At 47.5% G+C, this 23,030-nt stretch overlaps 1 protein-coding gene across 1 annotated transcript in view; it reads right to left on the bottom strand.

The window, feature by feature from the left end:
* LOC139279636 (C-Jun-amino-terminal kinase-interacting protein 1-like) overlaps window positions 1-23,030 on the bottom strand; it is a 260,229-nt gene that overhangs the window by 87,314 nt on the left and 149,885 nt on the right. Inside the window, exons 4-5 of the mRNA XM_070898745.1 lie at window positions 7,525-7,761; window positions 3,816-3,897 (exon numbers count right to left, since the gene is read on the bottom strand). Of these exons, the coding sequence (XP_070754846.1) occupies window positions 3,816-3,897; window positions 7,525-7,761 (319 nt within the window). The remainder of the gene's footprint in view (window positions 1-3,815; window positions 3,898-7,524; window positions 7,762-23,030) is intronic.

The raw sequence follows: 23,030 nt of genomic DNA, 5'->3' as shown, positions 1-23,030 counted from the left end.
GGAGTTGTTTATTGGCCAAAGCTCTGACAGCAATGAGAGCCAAGGGAAGACGTCTCCAGAAAAGAAACAGGAAAACTCTAGGCAACAAGGAGTTAACTGCTCCTCATCCCTTTCCTCCTCTTGCAGCTGGCACAGCGGACAGGCCCATCGCTATCCCGTGCCAACACAGTGCCAGTAATCTCTCCCTGCCCGAGCAGGAACATGCATGGGAGCTGCAGCCCTTCCTCTGCACTACAAGAGGCTCCTCCAACTGCAAACTGTTAAACCTGCTGGCGACACGCTAGCAATCCCAAGCGGATTGTTGTCAACCCAGCCCCCACGGGATTGCTGCGGTCTTAGCAGACCAATGATCGCACGGCTGACGCTTCTGTTGGGGTCTTGCATTCCCACTGTGGTCAGTTTTTTAAAATTATTAATTCATGGGATGTGGGCATCGCTGGCAGGACCAGCATTTATTTCCCATCGCCAATTGCCCCCGAGAAGGTGGTGGTGAGCCGCCATTTCAGAGGGCAGTAAAGAATCTACCACATTGCTGTGGGTCTGGAGTCACATATAGGCCAGACTGGGTAAGGACGGCAGATTTCCTTCCCTAAAGGACATTAGTGAACCAGATGGCTTTTTACAACAACCTGGTCGTTTCATAGTCACCATTACTGGTACCAGCTCTTTATTCCAGATTTTTAATTAACTCAATTTAAATTCCCCAGCTGCCGTGGTGGGATATAATTCTTGTCTACGGATCATTAGTCCAGGCCTCTGGATTACTAATCTGGATTACCACTATGCTATCATTCCCATACTTGTGTAAATTGGGCTTATACTCTCTGGAGTTTAGAAGAATGAGAGGTGATCTCGTTGAAACGTACAAGATTCTGAGGGGGATTGACAGGGTAGATGCTGAGAGGTTGTTTCCCCTGGCTGGAGAATCTAGAACTAGAGGGCACAGTCTCAGGATAAGGCTTTAGCCAGTTAGGACTGAGATGAGGAGAAATTTCTTCAGAGGGTGATGAATCTTTGGAATTCTCTGCCCCAAAGGGTTGTGGATGCTCAGTCGTTGAGTATATTCAAGGCTGAGATCGATAGATTTTTGGACTCTAGGAGAATCGAGGATCATGGGGATCGGGCGGGAAAGTGGGGTTGAGGTCGAAGATCAGCCATGATCTTATAGAATGGCGGAGCAGGCTCATTGGGCCTCATGGCCTACTCCTGCTCCTGATTCTTATGTTCTTCTGGCAGTACAGCCTCGTCAGTTGTCATCCCAGCCCCTAGCCACAGTGAGAAATCTCAGGGGGGGCTGTCAATCACACTGACTGTCAAACACACAACAGCGAGGGAGTCAGCGGCTCCGACAATCCTACTGCCTCAGCGGAAGGCAAATAGCCAGGGGTGTAGATTATCTTCACGGACTGGGGAGTAACTGGCAGCAAGGATCATCCGTCAAAATGCTGCAGTACAAAGGGACCTGGGGGTCCTTGTGCATGAAACACAAAAGGTTAGTATGCAGATACAGCAAGTGATCAGGAAGGCAAATAGAATGTTGGCCTTTATTGCAAGGGGGATGGAGTATAAAAGCAGAGAAGTCCTGCTATAACTGTACAGGGTATTGGTGAGGCCACACCTGGAGTACTGCGTACAGTTTTGGTCTCCATATTTAAGGAAGGATATACTTGTATTGAAGGCAGTTCAGAGAAGGTTCACTAGGTTGATTCCGGAGGTGAGGGGGTTGACTTATGAAGAAAGGTTGAGCAAGTTGTGCCTCATTGGAGTTTAGAAGAATGAGAGGTGATCTTATTGAAATATATAAGCTAATGAGGGGGCTCGACAAGGTCGATGCAGAGAGGATGTTTCCACTTGTGGGAGAATCGAGAACTAGGGGACACAATTTAAGAATAAGGGGCCGCCCATTTAGAACGGAGATGAAGAGGAATTTCTTCAGATGGTCGTGAATCTTTGGAATTCTCTGCCCCAGAGAGTGGTGGAGGCTAGGTCATTGAATATATTTAAGTTGGAGATAGACAGATTATGAACGATAAGGGAGTAGAGGGATATAGGGAGCGGGCGGGGAAGTGCAGCTGAGCCCAAGGTCAGATCAACCATGATCTTATTGAATGGCGGAGCAGGCTCGAGTGGTCAAATGGTCTAATCCTGCTCCCATTTCTTAACGTTTTGCTATGAATTATTTTAAGCAGAGAACCCTTGAAGCAAATGCATTACACCACCCAATTTTTCTTCCATTGAGACAACAACTTGCATTTGTGAAAGCGCCTTTAACGTAGCGCTTCACAAGACTAAAATTGACACCGAGCCAAAGAAGGAGACATTAGGACAGGCGAACAGATGCTTGGTGAAAGAGGTAGGTTTTAAGGAGTGTCTTAAAGCAAATAGTGGTTGAGGGCAGAGACAGAGAAATCATCCACTTTCCCAGGCCTTGCATCCCTATTTCAATGCAGTGGGGCAGTCAAAGGCCAGGCAACCAAATTCTGTGCTGGGGTCGTGAAGAGGGAGAGGAAATTCTCCGGCAGCTCTCCAAGGGGCTGAAATCCAAAGCTGGTCTTCCCTACTCCATTGGCATTCTATCCTCAATGCTATAGCACCCGAATCCCAGCAACATAGCGGAGGAAATTCCACCCCACGACATTCACCGAGTCCTGTTCACTATTAACCCCCCTGTGCTCATTGACTGGCATCGGCTCCCGGTCCGGCAACGCCTCAAGTTTAAAATTCTCATCCTCGTCTTCAAATCCATCCATGACCTCGCCACCTCCCTATCTCTGCAACCTCCGCAGCCCTCCGAGAGCTCTACGTTCCTCCAACTATGGCCTCTTGCGCATCCCCCATTTCCTTTGCCGCACCATCGGTGGCCGTGCCTTCAGCTGCCTAGCCCTAAGTTCTGGAACTCCCTGCCTAAACCTCTCCACTGCTCCACCTCTCTCTGCTCCTTTTAGACGCTCCTTACAAAATAAGATTGCACATCTTTGGAATTCTCTACCCCAGAGAGCTATGGATGCTAAATTGTTGTGTATATTCAAGGCTGAGATAGCTAGATTTTTGGACACAAGATTGGGGGGGAACAAAATATGAACAGAGGTTATATTCTGAAATTGCTGAACTCGATGTTGAGATTAACAATTTCAGACACCGCCCCGCCCTCTCCCCCCCAACCCCCCCGGATCTTATGTATTTTCTCTCTCTGTCTCCAATGGCAGCTGGTCTTTATTCCCCCATTCACATCCTATCTAGACTAATCTTTTTCTAACTCCTGCTATTACCATCTCAAGTCGGACCATCATCCCTTTTCTCTCTCAAATCTCTCCTGCCTTCCACCCTATCACAGACCTTCCCTTTTATTCTTTCCTCCCCTCCCCCTTTCAGTCCTCCTTAAGAATCTGAAACATTCGCCAGTTCTGACGAAGGGTCATCTACCTGAAACGTTAACTTTGTTTCTCTCTCCACAGGTGCTGCATGACCCGCTGAGATTTCCAGCATTTATTTCAGATTCCAGCATCCGCAGTATTTTGCTTTGGTGCTTATATCTCCTGATGTGGCTTGGTGTCAAATGTTTGTCTGATAACACTCCGGTGAAGCGCATCGGGATGTTTTGACGATACAAATACAAGCTCTTGTTCCCTTGTTCCAGATCATTACACAACAGTTCATTTGTTTTTTTAAAAAGACAGTCCTTTGGCAAAACCCACACACCGGACGGAGCTCAGTAAAACAACTTTGATGGATTAGTAAAACCGAGTTGACAAACTTCGCTCGTCACGATTGGACACGCCTCGAGGGACCGGCACAGCGCGGGCGCACGCACATACCGGTTTTCAGCGGGGACGACGATCGGGAGACCTTTTCCTGCCAGCTGTACTTTTTGCCGAATGAGTTGTTGTTCAGCGTGTCCTGCAATCACAAAACAAAGGGTGTCACGTGCAGCTGGCAGCAGTCACAGGGAGCTGGAGCAGCAATAGCTGCCGCCACACAATGGGGGCCCCGTCCACATCCTTTCAACGCGTTGCCAGGCGACGTGAAACAATGAAGATTATTTCATTTTTTTTAAACCCTGCTTATGAATGACTGTGTATGGCGGTGGGGAGGGCCGGGTGGGGGTGGGGGTGAAAGTCATTGAGATTTGTGACGATATGGGCGAGGCCGCTCATTAAACGCCTCTCCCAATTTCCGTTGCCTTCAATCAGGAGAGGCGTTTAACAGGCAGACGAGCCAATATCGCATGTTCTACGCTCTTTCCCAAAGCCAAAACTGACTCTTCCATGACTTTAGTTTTTGATAGCAAAGATGCAGTGAATAAAGAAACTGCTAACCTGAAATAATTGTCTAGCTATCTTTTTTCCTAACATATTGGGGTAGATTTTAACTGTATGCCATAGTGTAAAGTGGGTGATAGTGAGTCGGCAGCCCACAATACACATCTCTCCGTGTTTATTGCATAGAATGGCATGGTATTTACTGCACAGAAACAGGCCATTCAGCCCAACAGGTCCATGCCGATGTTTATGCTCCACACGAGCCTCCTCCCACCCCTCTTCATCTCACCCCATCAGCATAACCTTCGCAAAAAAAAAAGACTTGCATTTATATAGCGTCTTTCATGGCCACCGGACGTTTCAACGCGACAGTCATTTTGAGCACAGCAAGGTCCCACAGACAGCTATTCTTTTCTCCCTTGTGTGTATATCCAGCTTCCCCTTGAATGCATCTACGCTATTTGTCTCAACTATCCCCGTTCCACATTCTCACCACTCTCTGGGGAAAGAAGTTACTCCTGAATTCCCGATTGGATTTATTAGTGACTATCGTAGAAAGATGGGTCCCAGTTTTGGACTAATCCACAAATGGAAACATCTTGTCTACATCTAGCCAATTGAACAATTTCATAATCTTAAAGACTATTGACTGCAATTCAATTGGCTATTCGACCATGGTTGCATCACCAAAACCTGATGTAAAATTTATTTTTCCACACCTGCTGGCTTAACATTTACTCTTTTTTGTTGCTGAACTCTAATTAATTAAGATACGAGCTACCAGAGTCAAATCTCATTAATGATGAGAGATCTTCCGTGCCAAATCCTTTGCCTGCCCCAGGGGAATGAGCTCCGAACAACGACTGCTGAGAATCACATTCTGGTAACATCAAGCAAAAGAGAAGATGCTTGATTTTGCCAGAAGAAAATGTTGGACTTTACAGGGGGTCCTAATCATCTGAAGTGGCTCGAATACTAAATGGGGGCGTTTTAAAAAAAATCTTTCCTCGTTAGCAACAGGATATTAGATTATAGCCTTTCAGTTTGAAATGCATTTCAACTATGAAATTACAAATTGATAAAGAGCATTAAACTTGTTCTTTTCAAGACTCAGGGGTGACCTTTTCAGCCAGCTTCTATCTCAGTTAGGTTGAAAGAAAAAAGACTTGCATTTATATAGCACCATTCATAGCCACCGGGTGCCACAAAACGCTTTACAGCCAATGAAACACTTTTGGAGTGTAGTCACTGTTGTAATGTGGGAAACGCGGCAACCAGTTTGCACACAGCAAGCTCCCACAAACAGTAAAGTGATAATGACCAGATAATCTGTTTTTTTTGTTCGGTTGATTGAGGGATAAATATTGGCCAGGACGACTTAAATTGATTTGCCAAATTCCCAATTCAGCCATACCTACCCCTTGAAGAAAATGATCTCTGCATTGATTGGCTTGGCTACACCATCTACCCTTCGCCATTTCAGGTTAAGGTTGCCATGATCTTATTGAATGGCAGAGCAGGCTGGAGGGGTCAGATGACCTATTCCTGCTCCTATTTCTTATGCCAAGATCTGTGGGTTTATGACTGTTGGTGGCGAGAGAGAAACGACTGGCAGGAAAGTGATTGTTTCAAAATTGGAACCACTGTGTTTTCTGTTGGTTTTCCCGCAATGTGCCCATTATCTGTGGTGGTCTCATCACTGTACACGCAAGGCAGCAATTCCCTGGGATGGTTGTACCATTTAACACCCAATTATCCTGCGACTCTATCAACCCATTGCCTCCAGTTTCTCTTGGGAAGAACACATTTGTGATATTGGATTTCCTCTTGGGTGTAATGGCTTCACAACAGCTGATTTATTTATCCCAGCTAGTTCTCTAGCAATATTTTTTTTGTTGTAGACTTTTATAATCTAAAAGGCCTGCTTGGGCGAGATATTTGTAATAAACCAGCCAGTAATTCCTTACATTACAACAGTGACTACACTTCAAAAAGTACTTCATTAACTGTCCTGTGGTCGTGAAAGGTGTTATGTTTGCTTGTTTCTTTAGTAATGGCCTCTCAATGTACTCTTGTTTTTCTGAAGTGTCAGCTGTGGCTCAGTGGGTAGTACTTTCTCACCTGAGTCAGCATGTTGTGGGTTCAAGTCCCACTCCAGAGACTTGAGCACATAAATCGAGACTGACATTCCCAGTGCAGTACTGAGGGAGTACTGCAGTCGGAAGTGCCATCTTTCAGATGAGATGTTAAACCGAGGCCCCGTCTGCTCTCTAAGGTGGGCATAAAAGATCCCTGAGCACTATTTCGAAGAGGAGCATGGGGAATTATCCCCGGTGTCCTGGCTGATATTTATCCCTCAATCGGCATCACTAAAAACAGATTATCTGGTCATTATCACATTGCTGTTTGTGGGAGCTTGCTGTGTGCAAATTGGCTGCCGCGTTTCCTACATTTCAACAGTGACTACACTTCAAAAATTACTTAATTGGCTGTAAAACGCTTTGGGACATCCTGAGGTCATAAGCGCTATATAAATGCAAGTCTTTCTTTCACGAAAAATAAAAACAGAAAATGCTGGAAACACTCCGCGGATCAGGCAGCATCTGTGGAGGGAGAGAAACAGAGTTAACGTTTCAGGTCGATGATTTTTCATCGGAACTCATCAATCTTTCCTTCTTTTTTCACTTTACAGATTTCATTCAGTCATTAAATTACTGAAAATAAAATACATTTACAAATTATTCAACGCAACACCATTGAGACTATTCAATTATACCTGGGATGGAGCTCGGTGTTGTCAGGCTCTCCCAGTGTCAGCACTGAGTGCAGGTTCAACGGCCAAGATATCACTGGAATCCGTCCATGCACAAATTACAGAGTAATGTATGTCTTGAGCTGATAATCAAGTCTCTGTTTCATTGAACCAACTGCTTACTGGTACAGTAATCTGACCAGACACTGTGGCTTGAAGGCAATCACAGCAATCTCCGACAGTCTGTGTTTAGGATGAACTAACTCCGGAGAAGCAGTAACGAGTGTGATGGTATGGCAGCTTGATTGCCACTAACTAATGGCTTTAAACCAAGTCAAGTTTAAGATCCGGCAACTCAGCGCAGATAAACCGGGGCATTAAAAATATAAACAAGTCCTTTTCTGTCTGGCGTGCAGCGTCCAAGAAACAGGATTAAACAGGGGATAGCTGCAGAGATCATTTTAATCTCTGAGCTATCATCAGCAGAGCAGTGGCGTAGTGCAGCCCTCTTACCTGAGTGCGAGGAACCTGTGGGAAAAGGTTCAAGGTCGTGGGCCGCTTGGGCTTGTAAGAGGCCATGCTGACAGGGTTCGCTTCTATCGGGGGCCCGTTGCCCTCCTCCTCCTCCTCCTCGTCCTCGATATCGTCCACAGCATCAATCAGGTCCAGCTGCAGCATCTCGGCCTGGATTGTGCACACATCATTTCCGCTTGTCGTCGCGGCATTACTAGTCTCCAGGGTCACACGGGACTGAGAAGAGAAGAAGATTGGACAGTCAGGGGATCGATGGGAACAACTCATTTATATGGAGCTAGGTGCATTTCATATATATACATACACACACACAAGATAGGGTTGTAAATCAGTGCAAGGGAGGGTTAGAATCTTTCTGCTCTCTTGCTGCGGAAAAATGCTCCAGGTTGATTTGAGTGCAAATCACAGCACATCACAGAGAAACGTCAACGATTCTCAGACATGATTCTCAGACATGAAAGCACATTCACTTTCAATCAGAAACGAACACAGTAACAATAGAATCATAAAATGATACAGCAAGAAGGCGGCCATTTGGCCCTCCATGCCTCTTTGAAATAGCTATCCAATTAATCCCACTTCCTCCTTTTCTTTCCCGAGTGTCAGCCATGGCTTAGTGGGCAGAACACTCGCCTCTGAGTCTGGAGGTTGTGGGCTCAAGTCCCACTCCAGAAACTTGAGCACATAAATCCAGGCTGACACTTCCAGTGCAGTGCTGAGAGAGCGCCGCACTGTCGGAGGTGCGGTCTTTCCGATGAGACGTTAAACAGAGGTCCCGTCTGCCCTCTCGGGTGGATGTAAAAGATCTCATGGCACTATTTCGAAGAAGAGCAGGAGAATTATCCCCGGTGTCCTGGGGCCAATATTTATCCCTCAATCAACATAACATAAAAAACAGATTATCTGGTCATTATCACATTATTGTGGGAGCTTGCTGTGCACAAATTGACTGCCGCGTATCCCACATTACAGCAGTATCTATACTTCAAAGGTATTTCATTGGCTGTAAAGTGCTTTGAGACGTCCGGTGGTTGTGAAAAGTGCTTTATAAATGCAAGTCTTTCTTTCTCCCCCTTCAGGTATTCAGCCTACACTTGAGATTTACCCTACAAGAGATATGACTGCCATGTAATTATCCGCTTGCCAAAGGCCATTGATTTACGGATAAACCTGGACGGCATCCTAGAAGATGATGCTCGAAAACACCAACAAAATTTCCAGAGTCACACGCAGTAAGAACAGAAACTGACTTTTCCAACAACAACTTGCATTTATACAGCACCTTTAACATAGTAAAACGTCACAGGAAAATATGACACCGAGTCATAGAGAGATATTCGGACAGGTGACTAAAGGCTTGGTCAAAGAGGTAGTCAGGCTCTCCCAGTGTCACAACTGTCAGCAATGAGTGCAGCTTCAACAGCCAAGATATCACTGGAATCTGTCCATGTATAAATTCCACGGCCGATGTAATGTATGTCTTGAGCTGATAATCAAGTCTCCACTTCATTGATCCAACTGTCTACGGTACAGTAATCTGACCAAACACTCGCGGCTTGAAGGCAATCAACAACAATAACTTTAATTTATATAGCACTTTTAACGTAGTAAAATGTCCCAAAGCGCTTCACAGCAGTGTTATAAGACAAGACAAATAAATTTGACACTGAGCTACATAAGAAGAAATTACAACAGGTGACCAAAAGTTAGGTCAAAGAGGTAAGTTTTAAGGAGCATCTTAAAGGAGGAGAGAGAGGTAGAGAGACAGAGAGGTTTAGAGAGGGAATTCCAGAGTTTAGGGCCCAGGCAGCTGAAGGCATGGCTGCCAATGGTGGAGCAATTAAAATCGAGGATGTGCAAGAGGCCAGAATTGGAGGAGCGCAGAGATCTCGGAGGGTTGTGGGGCTGGAGGAGGACACGGAGATAGGGAGGGGGCGAGGCCATGGAGAGATTTGAACACAAGATTGAGAATTTTTTTTTTTTTTTTTTAAATCGAGGCGTTGCCGGACCGGGAGCCAATGTAGGTCAGCGAGCACAGGGGGTGATGAATGAAGCGGAGCAGAGCCAAAGATCAGATCAGCCATGATCTTACTGAATGGTGGAACAGGCTTGAGGGGCCAATGGCCTACTCCTGGTCCTATTTCTTATGTAACGGGACTTTGGTGCGAGTTGGGATATAGGCAGCCGAGTTTTGGATAAACTCTGGTCACAGTACATCAGCGGCACTGCCATCGAGAGAATCGTTCCAAACACGGAGATTACCAACACCCTGATTGACTGGAAACGCTGCATCGGTATAAATCTAGTGTGGGATGAATTCTCTGGACTAATCTGAAATGGTCTAAACAGACGCCCATTCTGAATCCAGAATCTATAACCCGATACGCTTGGTCTGAAACCAACAGCTGGGACAACAGCAGTGAAAATGGTGCAGAGTAATGTGTAACCGGCCTGTCCATTTAAGGCTTCTTCTCAACTCCTCCCTGTGGTAGGTGGAAATTGCATGTAATTCTTTCAGTAATGCCTACCCCACCGGCTCATAAATCATGGCACAAACTCTTAAAAATCATGAGATTTGAAAAGAAATCATGAGTTGGTATTTTTTAGTTTACAAACCTCAGTAGTGGCTTTATTTAATCTCTCACAGCTCTTTACAAAAACTACATTACTGAATCTGAAAATGCTTTAAAAGAAAAAAAATTGTATATGTTATCAGAGAATCATAGAAATTTACAGCACGGAAGGAGGCTATTTCGGCCCATTGTGTCCGCACCGTCGACAAAGAGCTACCCAGCCTCTTTGACAACTGAGTGTTTTGCTAGGCCCTTTCAGAGGACATTAAGAGTCAACCACATTGCTGTGGGTTTGGAGTCATATATAGACCCAAACCAGATAAGGACGGCAGATTTCCTTCCCTAAGTGAACCAGATGGGTTTTTATGACAATCCAGTAGTTACATGGTCACCATTACTGATACTAGCTTTTTATTCCAGATTTATTTAACTGAATTTAAATTCCCCCAGCTGCTGTGGTGGGATTTGAACACTTGTCTCCGGATCATTATTCTGAGCCTGTGGATTATTAGTCCAGACTAATGGATTGGAAAATTACAATGAGGAATCTCTTCCTTTCAATCTTTGTGTCAGCTGTGGCTCAGTGGGCAGCACTCTCGCCTCTGAGTCAGAAGGTTATGGGTTCAAGTCCCACTCCAGCGACTTGAGCACAAAAATCTAGGCTGCCACTCCCAGTAGCAGCACTGTAGGAGATGCCGTCTTTCAGATGAGACGTTAAAACGAGGCTCCATCTGCTCTCTCAAGTGGACGTAAAAGATCCCATGGCTCTATTTCGAAGAAGAGCAGGGGATTATCCCCGGTGTCCTGGCCAATATTTATCCCTCAATCAACATACCAAAAACAGATGATCTGATCAACATCACATTGCTGTTTGTGGGAGCTTGCTGTGCGCAAATTGTCTGCCACATTTCCCACATTATAACAGTCACTTCACTCCAAAAGTACTTCGTTGGCTGTAAAGCGCTTTGAGGTGGTCGTGAAAGGCGCTATATAAATCCAAATCTTTCTTTATGAGCAACACATCTAACTTGATGACAGAAAACATATGTATTTTAAGGTCTACTGAGGAACTCTGGCACTCATTGGGTTAAACAATGGTTGTCTACATTCCGCGAGAGGCAGATTTAAAAAAAAAAACAAGTTCCCACAGCACGTGAGGTGTTGAGGTGCAGTGTATCATTTTCTTTTCTCTCTTATTACTGAGGCCTTTTAAAAAAAAATCCAATGAAGATTCCGTTGCTAAGTAACGAGGGGGGATCTGATGTGGAGACACTGCAGATGGATTAACGGCTCATTCGTTCCATCCCTGGGACACAATAGGGCGGCTTTATGATAGACACCGGGTGATTGCTCACTGGGGTGCTGGGAAATGCTTAGAGCAGTTTGTTTAACTATCTTTCCCAAAAGGCAGCCTCCACTTCCTGCCAACCTAATAATCAGCCTTTACCTCATAGATTTCTCCCAGGATATGAGAAAATATAACTGCGTCCCATGCTTTAATAGCTTGCGGTATAATCAATTCACATTATGTTTCCACAGACAAAGCATTTCTAATCATATTGAAAAGAACATTTATTGCATCATTCACCTTTAAATTGTTCTACCATTTTAAATATTTAAAATCAGTGACATTGATTGTTATCGAGAGGATCAGGACAATGAGAAAGGAATTTTATTATATTGTTTGACAGTTTCAGACCCAATTATGCAATAACAACATAAGAAATAGGAGCAGGAGTAGGTCATACGGTCTTTCGAGCCTGCTCCACCATTCAATATCATGACTTCAACTCCACTTTCCCGTCTGATCTCCATATCCTTGGATTCCTCTAAAGTCCAAATATCTATCTCCACCTTGAATATAAACGATTCAGCATTTACAGCCCTCTGGGGCAGAGAATTCCAAAGACTTACAACCCTCAGAGAAGAAATTCCTCCTCAGCTCAATCTTAAATGGCCGACTCCTTATCTTGACAATGTGACTCCTAGTTTTAGACTCTCCAGCCGAGGCAAACTATCTCCAATCAACATAACAAAAACAGATTATCTGATCATTATCACATTGCTGTTTGTGGGAGCTTGCTGTGTGCAAATTGGCTGCTGCATTTCCCAAATTACAACAGTGACTACATTCCAAAAGTAGCCATGTCATGCCCTGTGCATTAGTGGTTATGGTGATTTTATTCACCTTGCTCTCCTCCTTTATGATGCTCCTTAAAACCTTTGACTAAGCTTTTGGTCACCTATCCTAACGTCTCCTTCTTTGGCTTGACTTTTTTAATTCTCGGGATGTTGATGCGGCTGACAATATCGGCATTTGTCGCCCTTCCCCTGTTGTACTGAGAAAGTGGAGCTGGGCCTTGTTCTTCAACCAATAGCAGTTTGATGCACCTGTGTGGCTTACCAGGCCACTTCAAAGGCAGATAAGAGTGGAAGGAAGGAAGGAAGGAAGGAAGGAAGGAAGGAAGGAAGGAAGGAAGGAAGGAAGGAAGGAAGGAAGGAAGGAAGGAAGGAAGGAAGGAAGAATGGAAGAATGGAAGGAAGGATGGACAGAAAGAAACCAATGTCTCAAAGCGCTTTACAGCCACTGAAGTACTTTTGGAGTCACTGTTGTAATGTAGGAAATGCGGCAGCCAATTGTACAGCAAGCTCATGTGATCATGACCAAAAAACTGTTTTTGTTCTGTTGATTGAGAGCTAAATATTGGCCAGGACACCGGCGAGAACTCCCCTGCTCTTCTTTGAAATAGTGCTATGGGATCTTTTACGTCCACCCGAGAGGGGCAGATGGGGCCTTGGTTTAACGTCTCATCCAAAAGATGGCACCTCCGACAGTGCGGCACTCCCTCAGCTCTGCACTGGAGTGACAGCCTAGATTTTGTGCTCAAGTCCTTGGAGTGGGATTTGAACCCACAACCTTCTGACTCAAGAGGTGAGGGTGCTGCCCACTGAGCCACAGCTGACACAGACTGGGTAAGGGCGGCAGGTTTCCTTCCCTAAAGGACATCAGTGAACCAGTTGTGTTTTTACAACAATCCGACAGCCTCATGGTCACTTTTACTGAGGCCAGGGATTTCCCATGCTCATTTTTTGGGGGGCGGGGGGCAGGAAAGCAGGAAATCATGAAGGAGGGAGAGAAAGATCACGGCTTGGAGCGGTGAGCGAGGCCAACTAATGGTGGGGCAGGCGGCTCGGTTGTAGGGTGGGGGAGGGAGGCCGATCGGCGGCGGGGCGGGGGGGGGGGGTGAAGCTTCTTTGAGTCGTCGGGGTGGGGGGCACACTCCATTCGTTCACAGGATGTGCACACCACTGGCCATGCCAGCATTTATTGCCCATCTTTAATTGCCCTTTGATCCAACTGAGCGGCTTGCTAGGCCATTTCAAAGGGCAATAAAGAGTCAACCACACTCATGTAGACCAGATGTAGGGTAAGGATGGCAGATTTCCTTCCCTAAAGGGCATGAGTGAAGCAGATGGCTTGAACAACAATCCAGAAGTTACATGGTCACCATTGCAGATACTAGGGGGACAAAATTACCTGCCGCAGAAGTCCCACTCTGGAAGCAAAATTGCGTTTACTGCCCCTCACATAAAGTGGAGTGCAATGTCGCACGCTCCACTTTCTCTTGGGGTGGGATCGAGGGCGCTACCCGGGCACATCGCGGAGCGGTCACACATTTCAACGCTCCTCCCCTTCCATTAAAGGGGAAGGCTGGACGCTGCGAGCTCTGCTGTAAGTGTTTTCCCCTTAGGTGCTTTCGAGGCACCCCCATGTTACAATAGTTCTAGACCTGGGAGTGATTATTGTATGAACGGGTGAATGAGTCACGGACAAATACCTCGATCTCAACCGCCAATGCTTTATTAAAGCTACCTCAATACAGCAAAACTACAAGTAAACACATTGACGATGTAGCACAATCCAATATCTTGGTGTGTCTAAACTGCCCCTATCGCGAAGTACCCACCGTCTAAACCCTTGCTCGGATCCACAGTGTACCCCTGAATCTGTACCGACTGGCTGGGCGTACCTCTATGGTCCTTGCAGCAAAACCTCCCCACTAAAACCCTTCTAAGGCTTGGTTGGGAGAACACACAACTCCTCACAGAGTGGCTGTGATCTTAAAGATGTGTGGGCATGGATGATGCTCACCGAATCGTTGGCTTACTCGCTGCTTCTCCTGGTGAAAATGTGTCTCTTCTGGTTCCGTACTGTCTATGGTTTCTTCTCTCCATCCCAGAGGGAGTGCTCAATCCTTGTAGAAGTGAAGCAAGTGAGAGCAAGAGAGAGAGCGAGAGAGAGAGAGCGAGAGCGAGAGCGAGAATGAGAGAGCGCGAGAGAGAGCGCGAGAGAGAGCGCGCGAGAGAGAGAGAGCGCGCGCGCGAGAGAGAGAGAGAGAGCGCGAGAGAGAGAGAGAGAGAGAGAAAGCGCGAGAGAGAGAGAGCGCGAGAGTGAGAGAGAGCGAGATCAATAGAGAGCAAGAGAGTGCGAGAGCGATGGCCACATGGTCACCTTTTATATCACAAGTCTGTTTGCTTCTTCTGGCCAAATAAAGTTTTCCTTGTTTCGAGGCTTCTGGCTGAGTGGCCCATGTGTATTCCAGTGATGGGGATGGGTTTTTGCTTCCAACCGGTCTGGGCTTAATGGCTTTCTTTTGTTTTGGTTTTCCGTCTCTCGGGGTTATCTCGTCCAGGTAATGGCTCTCTGACGAGTTCACTCTGCTTAACAATAGACTCTCCATCTTTGCCCATTACCTGCCATGAGTTGCCTTCTCCTGGCCATTGTAATGTGTCCCAGACCACCCCTGCCCATCTTATATAGATTTTTCGTGTATAATATGGAAAAATACCTGGGCCCCTCTCACAACAGGCTGCGAGCTCTTTTCTGCGGTGAGAAATATTAAAACGCAATGTCCAGATAACGTCCAACAATCCTTGGGGAACTGACGCTTACACTGCAGGGCCTTTGATGGGCCTCCCCTGGGTTACCAGAGCTGAGGGGTGCTGAGGCCGCACGATCGCCACCCGGACCCCCTGCGACATCGCTGGGCAGTGGCCCGAAAAGATAAGAGGTGGAAAAATATAATGGTGGCAAGCGGCGTGGCTCACCTGCCCTTTAACCTTCGCCCCGCGATGGGTCTGCGGCCCGGTTTACGAACCTGGAGTGGGCACCGCCCCCGGCGGCCTCATGGGACACTGGTCAATTTCCGCCGTGGGGCGAAAAGGGGTGGCCCGTGTACGGCGATGACGTCATCGCTGGAGGTGCAGTGGCCGGAGCTCGACCAGTGGAGGGGGCACGGCGCTCCTGCATCAGCGCCTCTGCAAACTCCAGCGCAATTTCCCGCGAGCCAGTAGCGTCCCCTCTTCCCCCGGATAAAACCACCTTCACGCCCCATTAGCGCCCCTGGAGACGCTAATGGGAAGCACACAACAGCGGAATCGCAACCCCTTGCTTTTTTATTTCCAGGCTTATTTAATTTAAATTTCCCCCAGCTGCCCTGGCGGGATTTGAACATACGTCGCCGGATCACTCGTCCAGTGACATACCCTCGATGCTTGGTACTGACCCCACACAGACCCAAAAGGTCCCCATGCTCAGCCCCTTCCCTGTGTTGATGTGACAAGTGAACTCTGCAGTTGAATTGCTTGTTAATTTTGTACCATGGCTGGGACTCTTGAATCTCTCCCATACACGTGCATCGATGCGCATCTGAGCGTGCAAACAAAAATAAGAACAGCAGGCAACCGATTCACTTAACTGAGGGAAATTCTGGAAGAACTCGGTCACCATTCAAGCAAAAAATTTAACAACAAATCCTGTGTTTAGGCACGGTACATACACAGGAGCTCTTTAATATTAGTAAGCATCGTTGGTGCATTAAAGCAGTCATCATTTAATATCCTATGTCCTGGGTTACCGATCCTCTATCGATATAATCCAGCTTCTATCTACATGGATCAATCAGTTGTTTGATTTTGTATTTTTTTTTAAGATAAGTCCCACTCTCTCTCTGGCGCCAATTAAAATTTGTGTTAACTTTATTGAGAATGTTACGTTTTTGAACCTGTCGGAAGTATGGCATGAATTACAAGGCAGGCCAATTAATCTCTGTGACTTTCGATTTGATAAGCAAGTGCTTGCTCTTTTGTGAGGTACTCAGTGGAATGACTTCAGCGGGAAAATAAAAGTGGGGCTGGATTTTCTGGTCCTTTGCGCTTGGGGTTTTGCCCCAGAGAGATGTGAAAGGCGGTGGTGAGGACTCCAGTGCCCCGCCGCGATGCTCCGCTCGGGTTTAGCAGCAGCGTGGAGCAGCACCGCTGGGAAGAGCTGCGCCGGGTGTGCAATGCCCCTGGTTGCGATACCATCATGTGTTTGAACTCCTTCCCGACCTGTCTGCCCAGAAGTGCGCCCGCAATGACCTCTGGGAAATCAATGCGGTCCAGCCATGCTGGCGGCGCAGAGGGAGCTAAAGTACTCCGAAGGCAAGTGCGAGTGTTGGTTCTTTTAATTTTCTGTGCCATTTGTGTTGCGGTGCCGTAGGCAATGTTTTCGGAATATTTTGCTGTTTTTTTTTTTTTAAAGTTCCCTACCCCCTCAGAGCGCTCCCGGCTCGGACTTTTAGCTTGGGAGTTTCCCATCCTTGTGCCACGAGAGATGTACAACGCCTCCCTTAGCGCTGCGCCCACTGACTCAGGGCCCACATGCCCAAACTTACCTACTGAGGCGCAAACTGTTACCAGGCGCTAACTTTCCCACCCTGTCACCATTATCGCCCGAAAACAGAAACTCTTTTAGAGTTTATCTGTAAAACATAAAACATTAAACCGTGCCACCCGCCCTGGATGACACAGCAGACATTTACAAGGCCCCTTTTTTTTCTTTTTTTTGGGTGTTTTTTTGGGGCGCTAAAATCAAATTTTTTCCGGTGCCCCCTATAAAAGGGAAGGGGACACTAAAAACACCGGCAATTAAAACAAATTAAACTTTAAAACATAAAATCAAATTAAAATTTGGTTGCCGGGCGTGATGATGCACTCCAGTCCCTCCGGTGCCCACCTCTCCGCCCGAAAACAGAAACGCCAAAAATCCAGCTCCGGCTGTTTATAATCACATGCGGTGGAATCCCGTGCGCAACTGAAGACGAGATAGATAGAGAGAGCGAGAGAGATGGTTAAATACGATATGAATGCTGAAACACTGCATTGGGACTGGCCGGATGTGTACAGGGAAGTTCAAGGGCCTAATCCCCCACCACCCTGTGAAAGATTAAGCTGATCTCAATCAAGAGCACATTACAATTAACTTTGATCTTCCCCAGAGTTAAGGAATAAATCAGCCGGGAGTCCTGCTCCTGACTTCTATCCAGCGCCCTTGCTAGACCTCCGCGATCGGATCAGGCTTGACTGGGAGAGTTGCCACCCACCGTCCTCCCCGCCACCATCCCCCATACCAGTGTCTGATAGGCTGGAGACCTGTGCAATCCAGGCATGAAGAGCAACCACTTGGGTGCAGTGCTCAGGAGCAGATGGCGTCAATGAAACATTGCTTCCAGGAGATGGGTAGGTGGAAAAAAAAATTAAAAGATCACCAACATTCCAGCTGTCAGGTGCGATTATTTGGTTCATTCAAAGCAAAATGCAAATTCCAGACGCTCAGAGGTTGCCAATTAAGGCCTCCCCTAGAGGACGATGGGTAGCTGGGGGAGATTTCTTACAGCATAGCTTCAAACGACATTACTCAGCAGGTCAAGAAAGGATTGACGTCGGCCCCTTAATGAGCTGCTCGTGCGGGGATAAAAGAAAAGCTGGATGGCAGGATTATCCTGGCCTCTCAGGGTCAAATCATAGAATCATAGAATCCTACAGCACAGGAGGAGGCCATTCAGCCCATCGTGCCTGTGCCGGCTCTTTTAACGAGCCGTCCAATTAGTCCCACTCCCTCCTGTAGTGTATTTGCTTCATGGGTTCTTTGCTTAAGAATTCATAGCAACACATTGCTATTAAGAACTAGTTGATTTATTGGCAAAGGTTTAACAATCACACTACACATTATCAGTTCATCCACCAGGCTCACAACCATCTGCCTCATCGTCGATCCCTGAACCCAACTGGCTGGGATTTTATTGAGTCTTGTGAAGATCATGTGACTGGCCAAGCCACACTCAACTCAACAGCTCTACCAGCCTGTGAGCATACTCTCCCTCCGCCCCACTCCCTACTCTTTCCCCATAGTCCTGCAAATTTTCTCCCCTTTATGTATTTATCCAATTCCCTTTTGAAAGTTACTAGTGAATCTGCTCCCACTGCCCTTTCAGGCAGCGCGTTCCAGATCACGACAACTCACTGTTAAAAAAATTCTCCTCATCCCCCGTCAGCTGAATAAGCCCTAAGCTCTGAATTTCCTCCCTAAACTTCTCCGCATCGCTGGCTCGCTCTCTTCTCTTTTAAGACGTTCCTTAAAAACGTTTTTGGTCATCTGCCCTAATATCTCCTTACGTGGCTCAGTGTCAAATTTTGTTTCGAAATGCTTCTATGAGGCACCTTGGGACGTTTTACTTAGTTAAAGGAGCTATATAAATGCATTGTCATAGAATCATAGAAATTTATGGCAAAGCTGGAGGCCTTGTGGCCCATTTTGTCCGCTACGGCCGACAAAGAGCTATCCAGCCAAATCCCACTTTCCAGCTCTTGGCCCGTAGCCCTTAGGTTACGACACATCAAGAGCACATCCATATGGAGAGAAAGCAGGAAAGGGGTACTGAGGGAATGATCAGCCATGATCATATTGAATGGTGGTGCAGGCTCGAAGGGCCGAATGGCCTACTGCTGCACCTATTTTCTATGTTTCATGGAGAGACTGCTCTTTGAGTTTGAGTCCCATATTGTCTTGTTTCTCCCTGGTACAGTCACGCACACCTTTGACCATTGCCGTATTGTCTGACTGTATGTTCAATGACAAGCAGAACCATGCTCCAACCTAACATCAGCAAGGCCAAGGCTGCTGTTTTCTCCCTGGTTGAACCCAACAGTGCAGCCCTTACTGCCACTACCTATTGTCACCTCTACAATATCTTCTACCTCCGCTCATACCATATCCCCACTGCTACTGAAACCATTGTCACCTGTGGCTCAACTATCCCACATTCCCCACAATCTATCCTGTATCTCTGTCATTCTTCAACCTCCATTCACTCCCAGCCCAACCATCCATTGAAATTAAACTCAGTGTTTGCAAATCTCTTACATTGTGAACCCACCCTCCTTCTCCAGCCTGACCCAGTTGCCAAAGCATGTTCCCTCTGTACCCTGGCCTGCCCCAGTCTCTGCCCTTAGCACCATGCCCTGCCCTAGTGTGAGCCCCCTGCCCGGCCCCAGTGGGAGCCCTCTGTCCCCGCCCTGCCCCAGTGTGAGTCCTCTGCCCTGCCCTGCCCCAGTGTGAGCCCCCTGCCCTGCCCCATTGTGAGCCCTCTGCTCTGCCCTGCCCGGCCCCAGTGTGAGCCCCCTGCCCGGCCCCAGTGTGAGCCCCCTGCCCCCTGCCCGACCCCAGTGTGAGTTCTCTGTCCCCGCCCTGCCCCAGTGTGAGTTCTGCCCTGCCTGGCTCCAGTGTGAGCTCCCTGCCCGGCCCCAGTGAGCCCCCTGCCCGGCCCCAGTGTGAGCCCCCTGCCCCCTGCCCTACCCCAGTGTGAGCACTCTGCCCCCTGCCCTGCCCCAGTGTGAGCCCTCTGCCCCCTGCCCTGCCCTGCCCCAGTGTGAGCGCACTGCTCTTTGGACATGATCCTGCCTGCTTCCATCATCAGTGACAGGGCCCTTCAGCCATACTCTGCAACTCTCTCCCTACTTCACCGACATAATCTCCAACAGTAGATGCCCTCTAAAAGCCTGACTCTACCACCCTGCTTTCTGTTGCATCCTCTTACACTTTGCCAAACGCTGCCTCCGCTGTGGCATTGCGACATTGAAGGTGTTGCATTAATCCAAGTAATCCTGACTGACACTCTGGAAATGAGGGAGTCCTGGACCATCCTTTAGTTGTGATGTTAAACCGAGGCCCTGTCCGTCCGTCCCGTGCAGTAGCTCAGATCACTGAAAAATCAGAGAAGCAAGAACAGTGCCTCATCTTTCCATTCGGCACTCGGTGGGTGGGAGGGGCTAGCAGTGAGCAGGTCTTGCTGATCACTGTAGGAGTTGGAGTGAGTTTGTCAAAAGTTGGTGGAGGACTTTTGGGTTGTTTTTAATTCAAATTTTAGGGCCACTCTGGCTCAGAGGGACCCGGAGTGCTCCCAGCATTAATTTAATCAGGGGAGAAAATGTTGGGAGAAGGGAGAATAAAAGGATTGCGCCGGGACCCCAGGAGGTTTGGAAAAGAAAAGACGGCGGTGGTTCACTGCCTAGATAAGGAGAGAAGTGAGCTCGGGATATCATCCAGGCGGTGCATGAGGAATACAGTGTGGGAAGTTGTTCTGCTTGCCCATCAAAGCCGAATGTTGGATTCGAAGTGAGGGTCAGTAGCCGAGAGGAGGTGGAAAGACTGAGCCTGAAGGTTGGTGAGAAATACTTGGAAATATCTCTGCTAGTTTCGTTCTTAAACCTGCTGGTTTATACTGAGGACGATGTGCTGATAAAGAAGCTGGAATTGTGGGACATTAAACTTTGCTCAGTAATAAAGAGGAGATACTATCCTGGAATGGGGGTAGCCAATGAAATCATAGAAGATAAGAAATAGGAACAGGAGCAGTCCATTTTGGCCCCTCAAGCCTGCTCGGCCATTTAATATCATAACGGGGAGCCAGGGTCAGCGGTGAGCGGTGGAGGTGAGACCGAAGGGAGTGACACTGTTGGAGAAACCATGTTAGCAGGAAGACTCTCGAAGGAAGATTCTGTATCTAACGGGGAACAGGGACGGGAGGAAGGACATTCTTGCTATTGAGGGAGTGCAGCGAAGGTTCACCAGACTGATTCCTGGGATGGCAGGACTGACATATGAGGAGAGACCGGATCAACTGGGGCCTGTATTCACTGGAGTTTTGAAGAATGAGAAGGGATCTCATAGAAACATAAAATTCTGACGGGATTGGACAGGTTAGATGCGGGAAGAATGTTCCCGATGTTGGGGAAGTCCAGAACCAGGGGTCACAGTCTAAGGATAAGGGGTAGGCCATTTAGGACTGAGATGAGGCGAAACTTCTTCACTCAGAGAATTGTGAACTGTGGAATTCTCTACCACAGAAAGTTGTTGAGGCCAGTTCGTTAGATATATTCAAAAGGAAGTTAAGTATGGCCCTTACGGCTAAAGGGATCAAGGGGTATGGAGAGAAAGCAGGAATGGGGTACTGAGGGAATGATCAGCCATGATCTTATTGAATGGTGGTGCAAGCTCGAGAGGCCGAATGGCCTACTCCTGCACCTATTTTCTATGTTTCTATAAGTACTTTTTAAATGTGGTGAGGGTTTCTGCCTCTACCACCCTTTGAAGCAGTGAGTTCCAGACCCCCACTACCCTCTGGGTGAAAAACATTCTCCTCAACTCACCTCTCATCCTTCAGCCAATTTCTTTCAATCTCTGCTCCCTGGTTATTAACCTCTTTAATAAGGGGGAGTCGAGGAGGAGGAAGCTCAGGAGGAAGAGCGCGGGGGGAGAGAAGGAGAGCGGGGGCGGGGGGGAGAGAAGGGGGCGGGGGGGGGAGAGAAGGAGAGCGGGGGCGGGGGGGGGAAGAGAAGGAGAGCGGGTGCGGGGGGGGGAAGAGAAGGAGAGCGGGGGGGGGGGAAGAGAAGGACAGCGGGGGAGGGGGAGAGGAGGAGGAGAGCGGGGGAGGGGGAGAGGAGGAGGAGAGCGGGGGAGGGGGAGAGGGAATAAGAAGGTGAACGGGGGAAGAGGGGAGGTGGGGAGGGGATGAGAAGGTGAGCAGGGAGGGAAGAATGGGGGAGGGGAGGGGAAGAATGGGGGAGGGGAGGGGAAGAATGGGGGAGGGGAGCAGGGGGGAAGGATGGGGTGGGGGGAAAGGAGGGGGGGGGAAGGAGGGGGAGGGGAAAAGGTGGGGGTGGGGCGGAAGGAGAGTGGGGCGGGGTAGGGAAGGAGAGATAATGGGACTAAAGTCAAATAAATCCCCTGGACCTGATGGCTTGCATCCTAGGGTCTTAAGAGAAGTAACGGCAGGGATAATGTATGCATTGCTTATAATTAACCAAAATTCCCTGGATTCTGGGGAGGTCCCACCAGATTTTTAAACTGCAAATGTAACGCTCCCATTTAAAAAAAGGAGGCAGACAAAAAGCAGGAAACTATAGACCAGTTAGCCTAACATCTGTGGTGGGGAAAATGTTGGAGTCCATTATTAAAGAAGCAGTAGCAGGACATTTGGATAAGCAAAATTCGGTCAGGCAGAGTCAGCATGGATTTATGAAGGGGAAGTCATGTTTGCTGGAGTTCTTTGAGGATGTAACAAACAGGGTGGATGAAGGGTATTTGGATTTCCAGAAGGCATTTGAAAAGATGCCACATATAAGGTTACTGCACAAGATAAAAGTTCACGGGGTTGGGGGTAATATATTAGCATGGATAGAGGATTGGCTAACTAACAGAAAACAGAGAGTCGGGATAAATGGTTCATTCTCTGGTTGGCAACCAAAAAGTAGTGAGGTGCCGCAGGGATCAGTGCTGGGTCCCCAACTATTTACCATCTATATTAATGATTTGGAAGAAGGGACTGAATGTAACATAGCCAAGTTTGCTGACAATACAAAGATGAGAGGAAAAGCAATGTGTGAGGACACAAAAAATCTGCAAAAGGACATACAGACTAAGTGAGTGGGCAAAGATTTGGCAAATAGAGTATAATGTTGGAAAGTGTGAGGTCATGCACTTTAGCAGAAAAAAAAATCAAAGAGCAAGTTATTATTTAAATGAAGATTGCA

Source organism: Pristiophorus japonicus, chromosome 14 (genome assembly GCF_044704955.1).
Source record: "Pristiophorus japonicus isolate sPriJap1 chromosome 14, sPriJap1.hap1, whole genome shotgun sequence".
Classification (NCBI taxonomy): Eukaryota; Metazoa; Chordata; class Chondrichthyes; family Pristiophoridae; genus Pristiophorus; species Pristiophorus japonicus.
This window is presented reverse-complemented; position numbering and strand designations above follow the sequence as displayed.